This window comes from Stenella coeruleoalba (genome assembly GCF_951394435.1).
Source record: "Stenella coeruleoalba genome assembly, chromosome: 3".
Lineage (NCBI taxonomy): Eukaryota > Metazoa > Chordata > Mammalia > Artiodactyla > Delphinidae > Stenella > Stenella coeruleoalba.
The window spans coordinates 52,081,573-52,095,207 of NC_137148.1; the positions used below are offsets into that span (position 1 = coordinate 52,081,573).

Below are 13,635 nucleotides of genomic sequence, written 5' to 3' on the forward strand. Positions count from 1 at the left end.
TATTAATTTCTAAGAAGATGTCTAGGGACCTACAGAGAGAGGATTAGCCTGTTGTATGAAATAAGCTGACAGGACATAAATGAAAATAGAGCATATAGAAACAAAAAAATATTTTATATTCCAGAAGCCACTTGTTAATACATAAAAGAATATAAAATAATAAGCATCAAAATTGTTATCTAATAACTATCTTCACATTCATTTAAAATCACTTTTTCATTAATCTTTTTAAAACCATAGAGCTTATATCCATGACATTTAGTCAGTGACACTCTATCACCCTTACCCCTCTCAATCTCAGTGTCACTATTCCAAGTCACTCTGGTTTTCTCTTTCATTTTAGTGAAAATGGTTGCATAACATAACCATTGCAAAACTACTAATTTTTGTTTTAATCTTCTCTAATCAGAGTTTACCAGAGTATGATTTATTTTTTAACTTTCTCATTGACCCCTTTCAGAGTTTATTCACCTTTAACAACTAGTGTATAATTTTATTAGCCTAAAGTTGGAGATGATTAATAATGTGTCAAAATCAGCATGCAGCCTGCACTTTAGTCCTCTGTGTTCTCTGTGGCCACACCTTGAATTATTAATGTATATGCTGACGTCACATATGACATGTAGCAGGTGTTGTACAAATAGTAGCTATTCATTATTATATAATTCATTTATTCATTCATGAGACATTTATGAAATAACTGCCCTGTATTAGTGTGCGTGCTACACAGTTGGACTATAGAAAGGGCTAAGACAAGTTTCTTTACTCAATGAATTTTCCGCTGAGCGGAAACAACAGAGATGTGAACCAGTAATTGCCATCTGTTCTGATGTATTGTATACAAGAGATTGGCTTGGGGAGTTAATAGTTTGGGTGAGAATGTTTCCTTTAGTGGTGATTGTGTATACTGAAAATTTTCCTTAACAATACCTCATTAACTTAATTTTTTAAAAGCAGTTTTCTCTCTAATCAGAATTACATCTCTCTATATCTTCCATGATTTTCCTCTTTTTGTTTCACAGCACTGCTCAAGCTGCTGCCTTCACCTCACACTATGGGGATGCCCCTTACAGGAGCAATGCTTTTTATCTTACATATGTAGCAAATTGTGGAAAAGAAATACATAATAAAAGCATACTCCTTTAGCCAAATACAGTGCAATAGTCAAAAACGGACCACAGTGTTAAATTGCATTATCCATCTAAAAAGTAGAGTTGCCATGTCCCAATAGACCTTCTTCATAGGAATGGGATAGTGATTAACTAAACCCATGGCTCTCAAAGGCGATGAACAGTTTTCAGTAATTCTGACCTCAGGTCACACCTGATTTGTTTTCCCTAGGTCTCTGAGGAGCCTAACCTCATTGAAGAATAATCACGTACATGAGTTTAGTTTCACTATCGCTTCATTCCCTGAATTATAATGTTCTTAAGGCAGAGTTCTCTGAGATAAACTTCAGCTTTGTTGATGATGTAAGGAAGTTGTGGCCTGACTTGGGTGGTGCAAAAAAAAAAAAAGAAGAAGAAGGGTGAGGAGCCATAAAATAAATTACCCTGAAGAGAACAGCAGTGCTGTCATAATAAAGCCTGCTTTCCTCTCTCCCTCCCTCCCTTCCTCTCCCCTTCCTTCCACCCTTCCTTACTTCTTTTTTCCTGATGTATCTGTATTGAGTGTGACAAAGGAGGAAGCACAATGCTAAAATACTGGTGGTATGTATGAATATGCCTGCTTCCAAGAGCAATGGATTGCCAACTTTTCCCTCTCCTCACAGATGATTTAAGCCAGAAATTAAAACCCTTGGGTGAAGCAGAACGAGAGTTTATTTTGAATTTGAAGAAAAAGGAATGTGAAGAGAGAGGTCTTGAATACGATGGGAAAATCAATGCCTGGGATCTATATTACTACATGACTCAGACAGAAGAACTCAAGTACTCTGTAGACCAAGAGATCCTCAAGGAATACTTCCCAATTGAAGTGGTCACTGAAGGCTTACTGAACATCTACCAGGAGCTGTTGGGACTTTCATTTGAGCAAGTGACAGATGCTCATGTTTGGCATAAGAGTGTTACACTTTACACTGTGAAAGATAAAGCTACGGGAGAAGTATTAGGACAGTTCTACTTGGACCTCTATCCAAGGTACTGAGGATCACCGTGTTGGAAGGGACCTTAGGGATTCAACTCCTACCCAGATTAAGATTCTTGTCTTTCATAATTCTCATATGTGATTCCTAGTATAGGGATTAAAAATGTGGGATCTGAAGCCAGAATGTCTGGCTCCATCACTTACTAGGCAGCTTACTTAATTTTTCTCTGCCTCAGTTTCCTTACCTATATTACAGTCCTATGAAATGGGAATACCAATCATACCTGCTTTGTAAGGTCGTTGTAAGGACTAAAATGGTTAATTACATGCAAAGCTTTTAGAAGACTACCCAGCACACAGCAAGTGCTTAGTAGATGTGAGCTGCTATTATCATCACTATTATCATTATCATCATCATTATCTAGGATTGAACCTGGGCCCACGGCAGTGGAAGCACAGAGTGCAGACCACTGGACTGCCAGGGAATTCCCTGCATTTCTTAATTTAAAATTGACTTCAGAATGTTTATTATTCAGGTGATCTGTCTGCCAGTACTCTTAAATCTATGTCCACTCCCTTCAGTCTGGCTGAAAGGCAGCACAGTATAAAGGAATAGCAAAATCTTGGCGGTCAGTCAAACTTGAGTTGGAATGCTTGAGTGACATAACCTTTATGAGTCTCTATATCCACCTCTATTATATGGGAATGATGTTTGCTTTACAGGTTTGTTTTGTGCATTAGACTATATATGCTAATCACCCAGCCTGGGCATTCAATCAGTAGTAAGACTTAAAAATATTATTATTACTGTCTGTAGCATGAAGTAACTATGTACTCCACAGTGTTTCATCAGACATGAAAGGATTTGGATTACTTTCTCTGTAGGCTGCTTTCTAAAACAAAGCCAGCTTGTTGCAGTTTTACTAACTAGGCCAGAGTAAATTATATCAATAGCATCTCTCTAGATCAGCAGCACATGCAACTTCGTAACCTACTGATTTTGCATGACTTCAGGAAGGAGGCTGGTTAACTATTGTCAACCAGACAGGAGGCAGAGTTGTCTGATCCCACTGCTTTATGGACTTACTTTCACTTCTGATATGATCTAAAAATAAACCCATGTCAAATTGGATAATTCTATTTTTAATTGAAGAGTGTCAGGATACAGTTTTAGGCCAAGAATTCTTTCAGGGGAACTCCTTCAGCATTGGAGCTTCCTATAACTGTCCCCGGATTCTCTTTCCATGGCCAAAGATAGCAAGTCTAGCTACCCCATCCTGCTGTTTCTTTGCCAAGATATAACTGGTGTCTTTTGTGCTCAGAGATCTGGCCATTGCTACCAGCACTCAGGTATGGGGACCAGAGAGTGATGTTTTGTGAGGGTAGTGACCTAGTTAATATTCACTTTCTGTCTCCTGACGTGCTTGCTTCTTGTTTTCTTTGTCTACTTGACTCAAAAAAAGGATATTTGTAGTAGATTAGGAAAGACCAGTTTCTTCTTTTTTTAAATCACGTATCAATTTTTATTCATCAAACACTGAGATTGTCAAACAACAGGAAAAAAACCTCTAATGGTTCCAACATAAGAATGCCAGGTAAGGGCATCTTTTAAAATCACCATCATTTTGGGCTTTCCTGGTGGCGCAGTGGTTGAGACTCTGCCTGCCGATGCAGGGGACACGGGTTCGTGCCCCGGTCCGGGAAGATCCCACATGCTGCGGAGCGGCTGGGCCCGTGAGCCATGGCCGCTGAGCCTGCGCGTCCGGAGCTTGTGCTCCGCAACGGGAGAGGCCACAACAGTGAGAGGCCCACGTACCGCAAAAAAAAAAAAAAAAAATCACCATCATTTTATAAACACAACGTAAAAAAGACATACTCTCAGAGTAAGGAAACCTTTGATATTAAATAAATCAAATTTATTTTTTAAAAAGAAAGATAAAAACCCCTCAATGGCACTGATTTTTAAATTGATCGAAAGTCCTTATGGTGTTTCATAATGGACCAAGATGTATAAAATATAACAGGATAAACACCTTGCAGATTAGTTTGTTTTCCCCGGTAAAATAATATTTATAGATCTGTTTACCTGTTTAAACAATTCAGTCTAACTACATGAAATCATTCCAGAAACACTGATGGACCCATTGAACATCCAGAGGCTGGACTGGCTGAAAATGTTATCAAATTCAGTGCACGGTTTCTGGTGTACATGTCCATGGGTTCTCTTCCCTTCTCTCCCCTCCTCTGTCTGCCTTCCCTTCCCATGTCCCTGCTCACTCCTAGCTCAGCCTGACACAGTTCTTTTCTGTTGTTGTTGTTGTTATTTATTTATTTTTACTTATTTATTTTAAACAGACTTTATCTTTTAGAGCAGTTTTAGATTCACAGCAAAACTGACCCTAAAGTAAAGAGATTTCCCGTATATCCCCTGCCCTGCACACGCACAGTTTCTGCCATTATCAACGTCCCCCACCAGAGTGGTACATTTGTTATAACCTACGTTGACACATCATTGTCACCCAAATTATATTCGGGTTCACTGTTGATGTTATGCTTTCTTGGGATTTGAAAAGACATATATAATGTGTATCTACCACTATAGTATCATACAGAGTAGTTTCACTGCCCTAAAAATCCCCTGTGCTTGGCCTCTTCATCCCTTCCCCCACCACCCCAGCCCCTGGCGACCACTGATCTTTTTACTTTCTCCATAGTTTTGCCTTTTCTGAAATGTCATACAGATGGAATTATACAGTATGTAGCCTTCTCAGATTGGCTTCTTTCATTTAGCATTATGCATTTAAAGTTCCTCCATGTCTTTTCATGACTTAATAGCTCATTTCTTTTCTTTTTAGCACTGAATAATATTCCATTGTCTGGATATACCACAGTTTATTTACCCATTCATCTACTAAAGGACATTTTGGTTGCTTCCAAGTTTTGGCAATTATGAATAAAGCTGTTATAAACATGTGCAGGTTTTTGTGTGGACATAAATTTCCAGTCCCTTTGGGTAAATACCGAGGAGTGCAATTGCTAGATTGTATGGTAAGAGTATGTTTAGTTTTGTAAGAAACCACCAAACTGTCTTCCAGAGTGCATGTACCATTTTTGCATTCCCACCAGTGATGAATGAGAGTTTCTATTGTTCCACATCCCTGTCAGCATTTGGTGTTGTCAGTATTCTGGATTTTGGTCACTCTAATAGGTGTGTAGTGGTATCTCATTGTTGTTTTAATTTGCATTTCCCTGATGACATATGATGTGGAACAACTTTTCATATACTTGACTACCATCTCTGTATCTCCTTTGAGGAGGTGTCTGTTAAGGTTTTTGGTATATTTTTTAATCTGATTGTTTGTTTTCTTATTGGTGAATTTTAAGAGTTCTTCGTGTATTTGGATAACAGTCTTTTATCAGATGTCTCTTTTGTAAATACTTCCTCACAGTCTATGGCTTGTCTTATCAATTTCTTGACAGTGTTTAATGAAATCCAGCTTATTGATTTTTTTTCTTTCATGGATTGTGCCTTCAGTGTTTCATCTAAAAAGTCATTGCCAAACCCAGGGTCATCTAGATTTCCTCCTGCATTATATTCTAGGAATTTTGTAGTTTTACATTTTGCATTTAGGTCTGTGATCCATTTTTGAATTATTTTTTGTGAAGGGTGTAAGGTCTGTGTCTCGACTCATTTTTTTGCATGTGGACTCCTAGTTGTTCCAGCATCATTTGTTGAAAACAATGTCTGTGCTCCATTGTCTTTATCTGTGCCTTTGCCCTTTAGTCAAAGAGAAGTTGACTATATTTATAGAAGTATATTTTTAATTTCCAAATATTTGGATATTTTCCAGTTAGCCTTCTGTTATTTCTAGTTTGGTTCTGTTCTTATTGGAGAATGTACTTTATATCCTTTGAATTCTTTTAAGTTGTTTTGATTTACAGCCAACATGTAATTAGTCTTGGTGAATGTTCCATGTGCACTTGAGTATTTGTTTTCTGTTGTTAGGTTGAGGGTTCTGTAAATGTCAGTTAGGTGGAGATGACCAATAATGTTGTTCAGGTGTTCTATATCTGAGCTGATATTCTCTCAGCCTGTTCATTTAATTACTGAGAAAGGAATGAAGTCTCTAAGTGATTTGTCTATTTCTTCTTTCAGTTCTGTCGGCTTTTGCTTCATGTATTTTTTTTAATTGAAGTATAGTTGATTTACAATGTTGTGTTAATTTCTGCTGTACAGCAAAGTGATTCAGTTATACATATATATACACGATCTTTTTTATACTCGTTTCTATTATGATTTGTCACAGGATATTGAATTGTTTAGTATATTTTGAAGCTCTGCTTTTAGTTATACACATATTTAGAATTGTTATATCTACTTAGAGAACTGTCCCCTTTATCGTTATATAATGTTCCTTATTATCTTTAGTAATATTCCTTGTTCTGTTTGTCTGCTATTACTATAGCCATTCAGCTTTCATCTGATTAGCATTTGCACTGTATCTTTTTCCATCCTTTAACTTTTTACCTTTGCCTTTTTATTTAGAGTGGGTTTCTTATAGACACTGTACTTGGTGCTTGCTTTTTTATCCACTCTAATAATGTTTTAATTGACATGCTTAGGAAACTTACATTTAGTATAACCATCTTACTTTTTGTCCCATCTATACTTTCCCCACTTTTCTGACTTCTTTTGGGTTGATAGGTTTTTTTATGATTTATTTTTGTCTCTACTGTCTCTACTGGCTTATTATTTACATCTCCTTTTAATATTTTTAAATTAAAAAATTGCCTAAGGGTTTAAAGTATATATCAATATCTTCAATCACAGTCTACCTTCAAGTTATATTATATTTCTTATCATTTGTGCTATCGTTGGCCTACATGTTATTTTCACATATGCTTAACACCCAGTGCGTTGTTAGTATTATTGATTAGTCAACTATTATTCACAGCAATTCAAAATAGATTGTAATATATCTTCATTTATTATATTTTCAGCACTAATTGCTTTGTAGTTACAAGTTTAGAGTGGTATCCCATCCCTTCTGCCTGAAGAACTTCCTTTAAAATCTCTTGTAGTTCACGTCTGTTGGTAATATATACCAGTTTTTTTTGAGAAAGTCTTTCCTTTACTTTCTTTTGTGAAATGTATTTTTTACTATTTATAGAATTCTGGGTTCACAGGTATTTTCTATCAGTACTTTAAAGATGGCATTCCATTGTCTTCTGGCTTGCAGAGTTTCTGACAAGAGATTGGCTGTAATTCTTACTGTGTTCTTTTTGTGTTCTTACTGTGTTCTGTACTGCGTTCTTTTCCTCTGACTGCCTTCAAGATTTTCTCTTTGTTCCTCTCTTTCAGCAGTTCCATACACTTAGGCATATGGGATAATTTCTTCTTTTTTCTTTTATTGGTTGTTTGCTTTGTATTTGTCTTCCTTGGTGTTCTTTGAACTTGTTGGATCTGTGGTTTAGTGTTGTTAATTTTGGAAAATTCTGAGCTATTCTTTTGGTTTTTGGGGGGTTTTTTTGGCCCACACCACGCAGCTTGCAGGCTTTTAGTTCCCCAATCAGGGATTGAACCCAGGCCCTCGGCAGTGAAAGCTCAGAGTCCTAACCACAGGACCACCAGGGAGTTCCCTAATTTTGGAAAATTCTCAGCTATTCTTCAAATATTTCTTCTATCCTTTTCTCTATTCTCCTTCTGAAATTCCACTTACATATATATAATAGATCATTTGATATTGTCCTGCAGCTCTTGAGTCTTTGTTTTGTTTTGTTTTGTTTTTTGTTTCTGGCACCCTTTTAAAAATCTTTGTGTTTTAGGGTAATTTCTATTGGCCTATCTTTTGGTTCAGTGATTCTTCCCATGGCTGTGGGAAGTCTATCAATGAGACTATCAAAGGCATTCTTCATCCTCATTACTGTGCTTTTTATTTCTAGCATTTTCATTTTATTCTCATAGTTTCCAGCTCTCTCCCAAAATTATCCATCTGACTGTGCATTTTCCTCCAAAACCTTTAACATTTAACATGTAAGTTATTGTAAATATTCTGTCTGATAGCTCCAACATCTTTGTCATATCTGAGTCTATTTTTCTTGCCCTCTTTGCCTCTTGACATTGTGTCTTTTTTCCTTGCGTCTCCATGTGCCTTATAATTTTTTTTTAAGTCAGACACTTATATAAGACAGAAAAGACTAAGGTAAATAGTTTTTATACCTGGCAGTGGGCACATATGTGCTTCTGCTAGGCCTTTAATGTGAGTCTTTAACTCATTCCATTTAGTAGTTGAGCTGGGTTTGGACCTTGTTATTGCTATGGTTAACCTCAGTGAACCCAAAGCTTCAGATTCCTGTATGTGTTTAGGATGAGAGCTTATTTGCCAGAGTTTTTCTCAGTGTCTGTTCCACTTAGTTTGAGGTTGTTCATTTGTGCTGTGCCTTAGAGCAGGTCTCTTTTCATGCTCTTGTTCCTCTCCCTGCAGTAGACTGCTATTGTTTATTACTGGATGCCTATTAGCCTGGAAAGGTGGGGTGGGGGTCTTTTCTGTTCAGTCTTACCCTGGGTCTGAGGAGTAGACCTATATACTGATACTGCCCCACCCTCAGCTGTAGATCTGGGCCCAGGATGTTTTCCTGCCCTACCTTCAGGAGTAGAGTGTTTTTTTGTGTTACCATCCCCCCAGCGGCAGTGGGTTTTTACCAGTTCTCTTAGGGCAACAGGGTTTGTTGCCTTTCCATGAGAAGTTCAAGGCTCGTGTCCACTAGGAGAGAGGTGAAATGGATCTAGGCAATGCTCCCTTCCACCAGGCTTGCATCAGCACTGATTCTTTCCCAGAGCTCTCATCCTGCCCCTGTCTTTTTTGTGTGTACTCAGTGAGGTCTAAGGAGAAGACCCTGCAAATGGATGCAAAATTTCCCTTATCTAATAACTCCTAGTGGTTCCCTATTTTTGCTGGTTCACCATCAATCTTTATCAATTTGTTAAAAATTTTCTTACTGATGTCTGCAGTGTCTGCCCCAGGTTAAAAACAAACAAACCAAAAACCCAAAAAGTGCTTGTTTCCTTTCTCTTTCTCCTTGGAGGCATCTGTCTTAGATGGATTGTAGGTTGGTTGCCCTTCAACCTTCACTTTCCGATGGGTTCAAGAAAAGTTGTGCTTTGCAAATTGTCCAGCATGTTGTTGTAAGAATAGGAGCAATGCCCTTTTCAGCTTTCTACATCTTAATAGGAAGCAGTAAAAAGACTAGTTTGTTTTTGTTTTTGTTTTACCTGAATAACTTCAGCAGGAAAAAAGTTATGAGTCGCAAAGAAAAGATAATACAGAAAAAGATATACAAATCAAAACATCAAACTAAAAAATTCACACTAAACCTGAATGTACGTTCATGTTCTGAGCAAAGAAAAAAGGAGGAAACCTATCCCTGTAATAAAGTCTAATGGCCCATAGCTTTTGAGAGCTACCATCACTGGTATCACATTGTCCTAGAATAGATGACTTTATAGTATAATTTATGCTTTTTCCAAGGCTAAATAAAAGCATTCTGTTTCAAAAAAGGCCTGTCTGGCTTATAAAAGGAGCTCATTTAATTATGAGTACTGATTCTTCCCTCCTTGAATAAAAGAACAATATTACTGTCTGGATTTTAGTTTTTATCAGTTTTTTTTAATCAATTTTAACTTTAAGGAAAAACTACCTAGTAAGTCAAACTCCATTATTTCACTTTTGCTTCAACACTATTTAGTGTTTATTGACTCTATCTTTGAAGACAAAAAGCAAGAGCTTGTTACAATAAATTGGACATTCAGCTGTACCCTACTTGTGGTGTATATTCTTAATTCTTATATTAAGATTTCAACAAAAGAAACCTTGGAAATATAACTCATATCAAGTGATAGTGGGGTTTTTGTTTGTCTAGTTTTCGTTGTTTCATTTCAACAAAACATCGACCCACTTTGTAAAAGGTGAATTAAATGTTTCAAAGCATCTCCTGTTATCAAATATGGTTAAATGACTAAGAGAGGCCATGCCAATGTTGTTGCTAGAGAAGAGTGTTTGTATCTCACCAACTGTGCTTCTGGTTCCTTAGGGAAGGAAAATATAACCACGCAGCCTGCTTTGGTCTCCAGCCTGGCTGCCTCCTGCCTGATGGGAGCCGCATGATATCCGTGGCTGCCCTCGTGGTGAACTTCTCACAGCCACTAGCAGGTCGTCCCTCTCTCCTGAGACACGATGAGGTGAGGACTTACTTCCATGAATTTGGTCACGTCATGCATCAGATTTGTGCACAGGTGAGTGATTTTTTTTTTTATGGTAGACCTACTAATTGCTTTTCCAGATTTTTTTTTCCACCAATGTCAGGTTTCTCAACATGTTTCTTAACATGTTTTCTCAGAAGCTGAACATGTTCAAAAATTTCATAGGCCTTCTGCAAAAACACGAAATTTTTCTTACTATGTTTTCACAACATACCTTTACTCAGAGATTGATCCACTAATGAAAGAGCTTCATTGAATACCACCCTATGAAAAAAAAAGAAAACTGTCGTTAAGGAAGGGTTACAAATACTGTGTTTTTTCCTTTCAAATCTTTTCCTCATAGGAATTTGGTGTAAGCTTCAGAGATAAACTGTGCTATAATCTGTCTCTTCTGCGTATTAATGCTTTGTTTAGTTCAATGGTTTTCAATCATCCAGACTCTGTACTCCTTTTTTAATAATAAATATTTTGTAACACCTTCCTTTACTAGCCTTCAATTAAAATCACAGATAGCACGGTGTAACCATGGGGAGAATTTACTAAGAAAGAGAATGTGTGTGTGCAGCGGATTGCAACTAGTTTCTCTTTATTTTTAAAAATGAAAAGTGTATTTATTCTAAACTTTGTAACATAGTCCAGTAAACTAGGCCCACACTATTCTAGGATGAACCATATGAACATGCCAATATTTAACCGCTGTTGACATACGAATACATCTAGTTCAGTTGTTCAGCCTAACAGTTTAAAAACTGATATTTACAGAAGTAGAGGGACAGTTTTCCAAATTTGAAATCTCCATGCATCTCTAAAGATGAACTTTTTAGAAATAACCTCTTTATCAGAATAGTTTTAGATTTACAGAAAAGTTGCAAAGACAGTACTCCTCACCCTGTTTCCCCTACTGTTAACATCTTATAGTACATTTGCCACAACTAAGAAGCTAACATCATTGGTACAGTACTCCTAACTAAACTCAATACTTTATTTGGATTTAACTAGTTTTTCCCTAAAGGTCTTTTTCTATACAGATAATTTTTTTTAATCTATGCAATATCCTCACTGCATAAAAGAAAGCATTTTGTTTATGTTTTTCAAATTGTAATGCTTGGGCATGGCTGTGTAGTAAGACATAAGGAAGTAGTCAGATTATACGTGAATGACCCCGAATCTTGCAGCAAAAACTGCAGACTGATACTTAAGCGGTTTGTTTTGTCCATTCAAGTCCAAGAATGGTATAGCCAGTTGTCTTAGTTCAGATTGCTATAACAGAATACCATAGATTGGGTGACTTAAAAATAACAGAAATTTCTCACAGTTCTGGGAGCTGAAGTCCAAGATCAAGGTGCTGGCAGATTTGATGTCTGCTGAGGACCTGCTTTCTGGTTCAGAGATAGCACCCTCTCACTGTGTCTTCACATAGCAGAAAGGAGCTCTCTGGGATCTCTTTTACAAGGCACTGATCCCAGCCATAGGACTTCACCTTCATGACTTCATCATCTCCCAAAGGCCCCACCTCCTACCATCATATTGGGGGTTAGGTGTCAACATATGAATTTAGGGATGGGACACAAACATTCAGGCCTCAATAGTGACATGATTTTCCAAAATGGTGACTATCTCTTGGGACACTTCCAAATAGAAAGTAATCTTACTTTGATTTACACAATTGATTCTAGTAGTTAGAGTCTTGGAAACTTTAAGTGTGCAAAAAAAATTTTGTAAAAATATGTGTAATGGAGTTAGTTTCTATGCTCACTTAATTACAGATTTTTCATTGATATGAATGTCCAGCAGGACATATGAATGACATGCAGAATAGGGGACAATTTTTCATTGTCTTGACATGTGCAGTTCAGTCCTGGACATCCAGCATCCCACCCCCAGAGCAGCCCCTAATCATTGTAATAACCAAAAATGTACCCACTCTTTTCCAGAATACTACTATCACTTTTGTTAAAAAAAAGTATTTAGTTCTTTCAACATTTTATCTTTACATCCTGGTGTTTCCATGTTTTATTTTAAAAAACAGAGGGGACTCTGGTATGAATCTATTCAGATAAATAAATCCTAATATACTGATATAGCCATTTCTACTCTCTGTTTAATCCAAGGAAAATAAAGCTTTCAGAATAACCTAAATTTTCTTTCTTAGGTAATTTTAAAGTCTATTTTCACAGCAATAGGTTTCCTGAAATATTTATTTTCCATCAGTGTTCATTCTATGACTGACATTTCCTTTAATTAGGATAAGTCTAGGTTCCATTTTTCTCAAGTGTTTTTATGAATAATTTGGGAAAGTCAAATATTTTTCTTAATTTCAGACTTAGGTTACTTAGATTATCTAAGATCTTAGTTATGTATTTGTACACAGATAAACAATAGTCTGCTTTTAGAACAGTGGATCTTAACTTCTTTGGATCTGAGAACCTATGAAAATATGATTTAAGCTATAGATACCTCTTCCAGAAAAATGCACATTCACTTATACAGTCAGATTTCTACCTGGAATTTCAAAGGGCACACCGACCCCCTGAAGCCCAGACCATACTGAATTCCAAGTTAAAAACTGGGTTAGAGCAGATTCCTCCTTTATTGGGATGTTGATTATCAGCTAGTGATTTCTGAGGAAGTAATTTGGTGTCTTAATCACATTTATTAAAATAATACTGATCCTCAGATACGGTTTTCCATGCTTTTGATGCGTGTTCTTGTTTTCAAACACAGCCCTCTTATAACCTTAATATTGTATGCTTATCATGTGTTCACGATACAGTTCTCTACAACTCTGTTATTCTCATTATTTCTTACATTAATTTTGATTCTTTGAAATACTCATTTTAGTACTGGAAAATAACTGTCCTGGTATTATTTCATTTTAAAGCTCTGTAACTCATGAATGAAATGTATATACATATATATATAAATGAACTATATATGAATATATAATTATATATATGACCAAACATATATATGACTGAACTACACACATGAATATATATGAATCAGTATGTATACTGATATACTGATGATAATGTATATACTGATATTCTGCTGATAGCATATTTACTGTTGATCAATATATATACTGATGAACGAAATATATGTATGTTTCATATATACACATATATATGAATCAGCTATATATATGAACATACAATTATATATATGACAACTATACATATGAATATATACATGAATCAGTGTATATACTGATGATGAATGATGTCTCTTTCTTGAAACAGTAGATTATATTCAATTCTTAGAATTTGCCTAACCTCCTTCTTGAACAC

At 36.3% G+C, this 13,635-nt stretch overlaps 1 protein-coding gene across 6 annotated transcripts in view; it reads left to right on the forward strand.

Annotated features, from left to right (window-relative positions):
- Positions 1-13,635, forward strand: part of NLN (neurolysin) — a 105,661-nt gene that overhangs the window by 66,598 nt on the left and 25,428 nt on the right. For all 6 annotated transcript variants that reach the window (XM_079915681.1, XM_079915682.1, XM_079915686.1 and 3 more), the window contains 2 exons: positions 1,772-2,138; positions 10,177-10,378. In XM_079915681.1, coding sequence (XP_079771807.1) covers positions 1,772-2,138; positions 10,177-10,378 — 569 coding nt within the window. The remainder of the gene's footprint in view (positions 1-1,771; positions 2,139-10,176; positions 10,379-13,635) is intronic.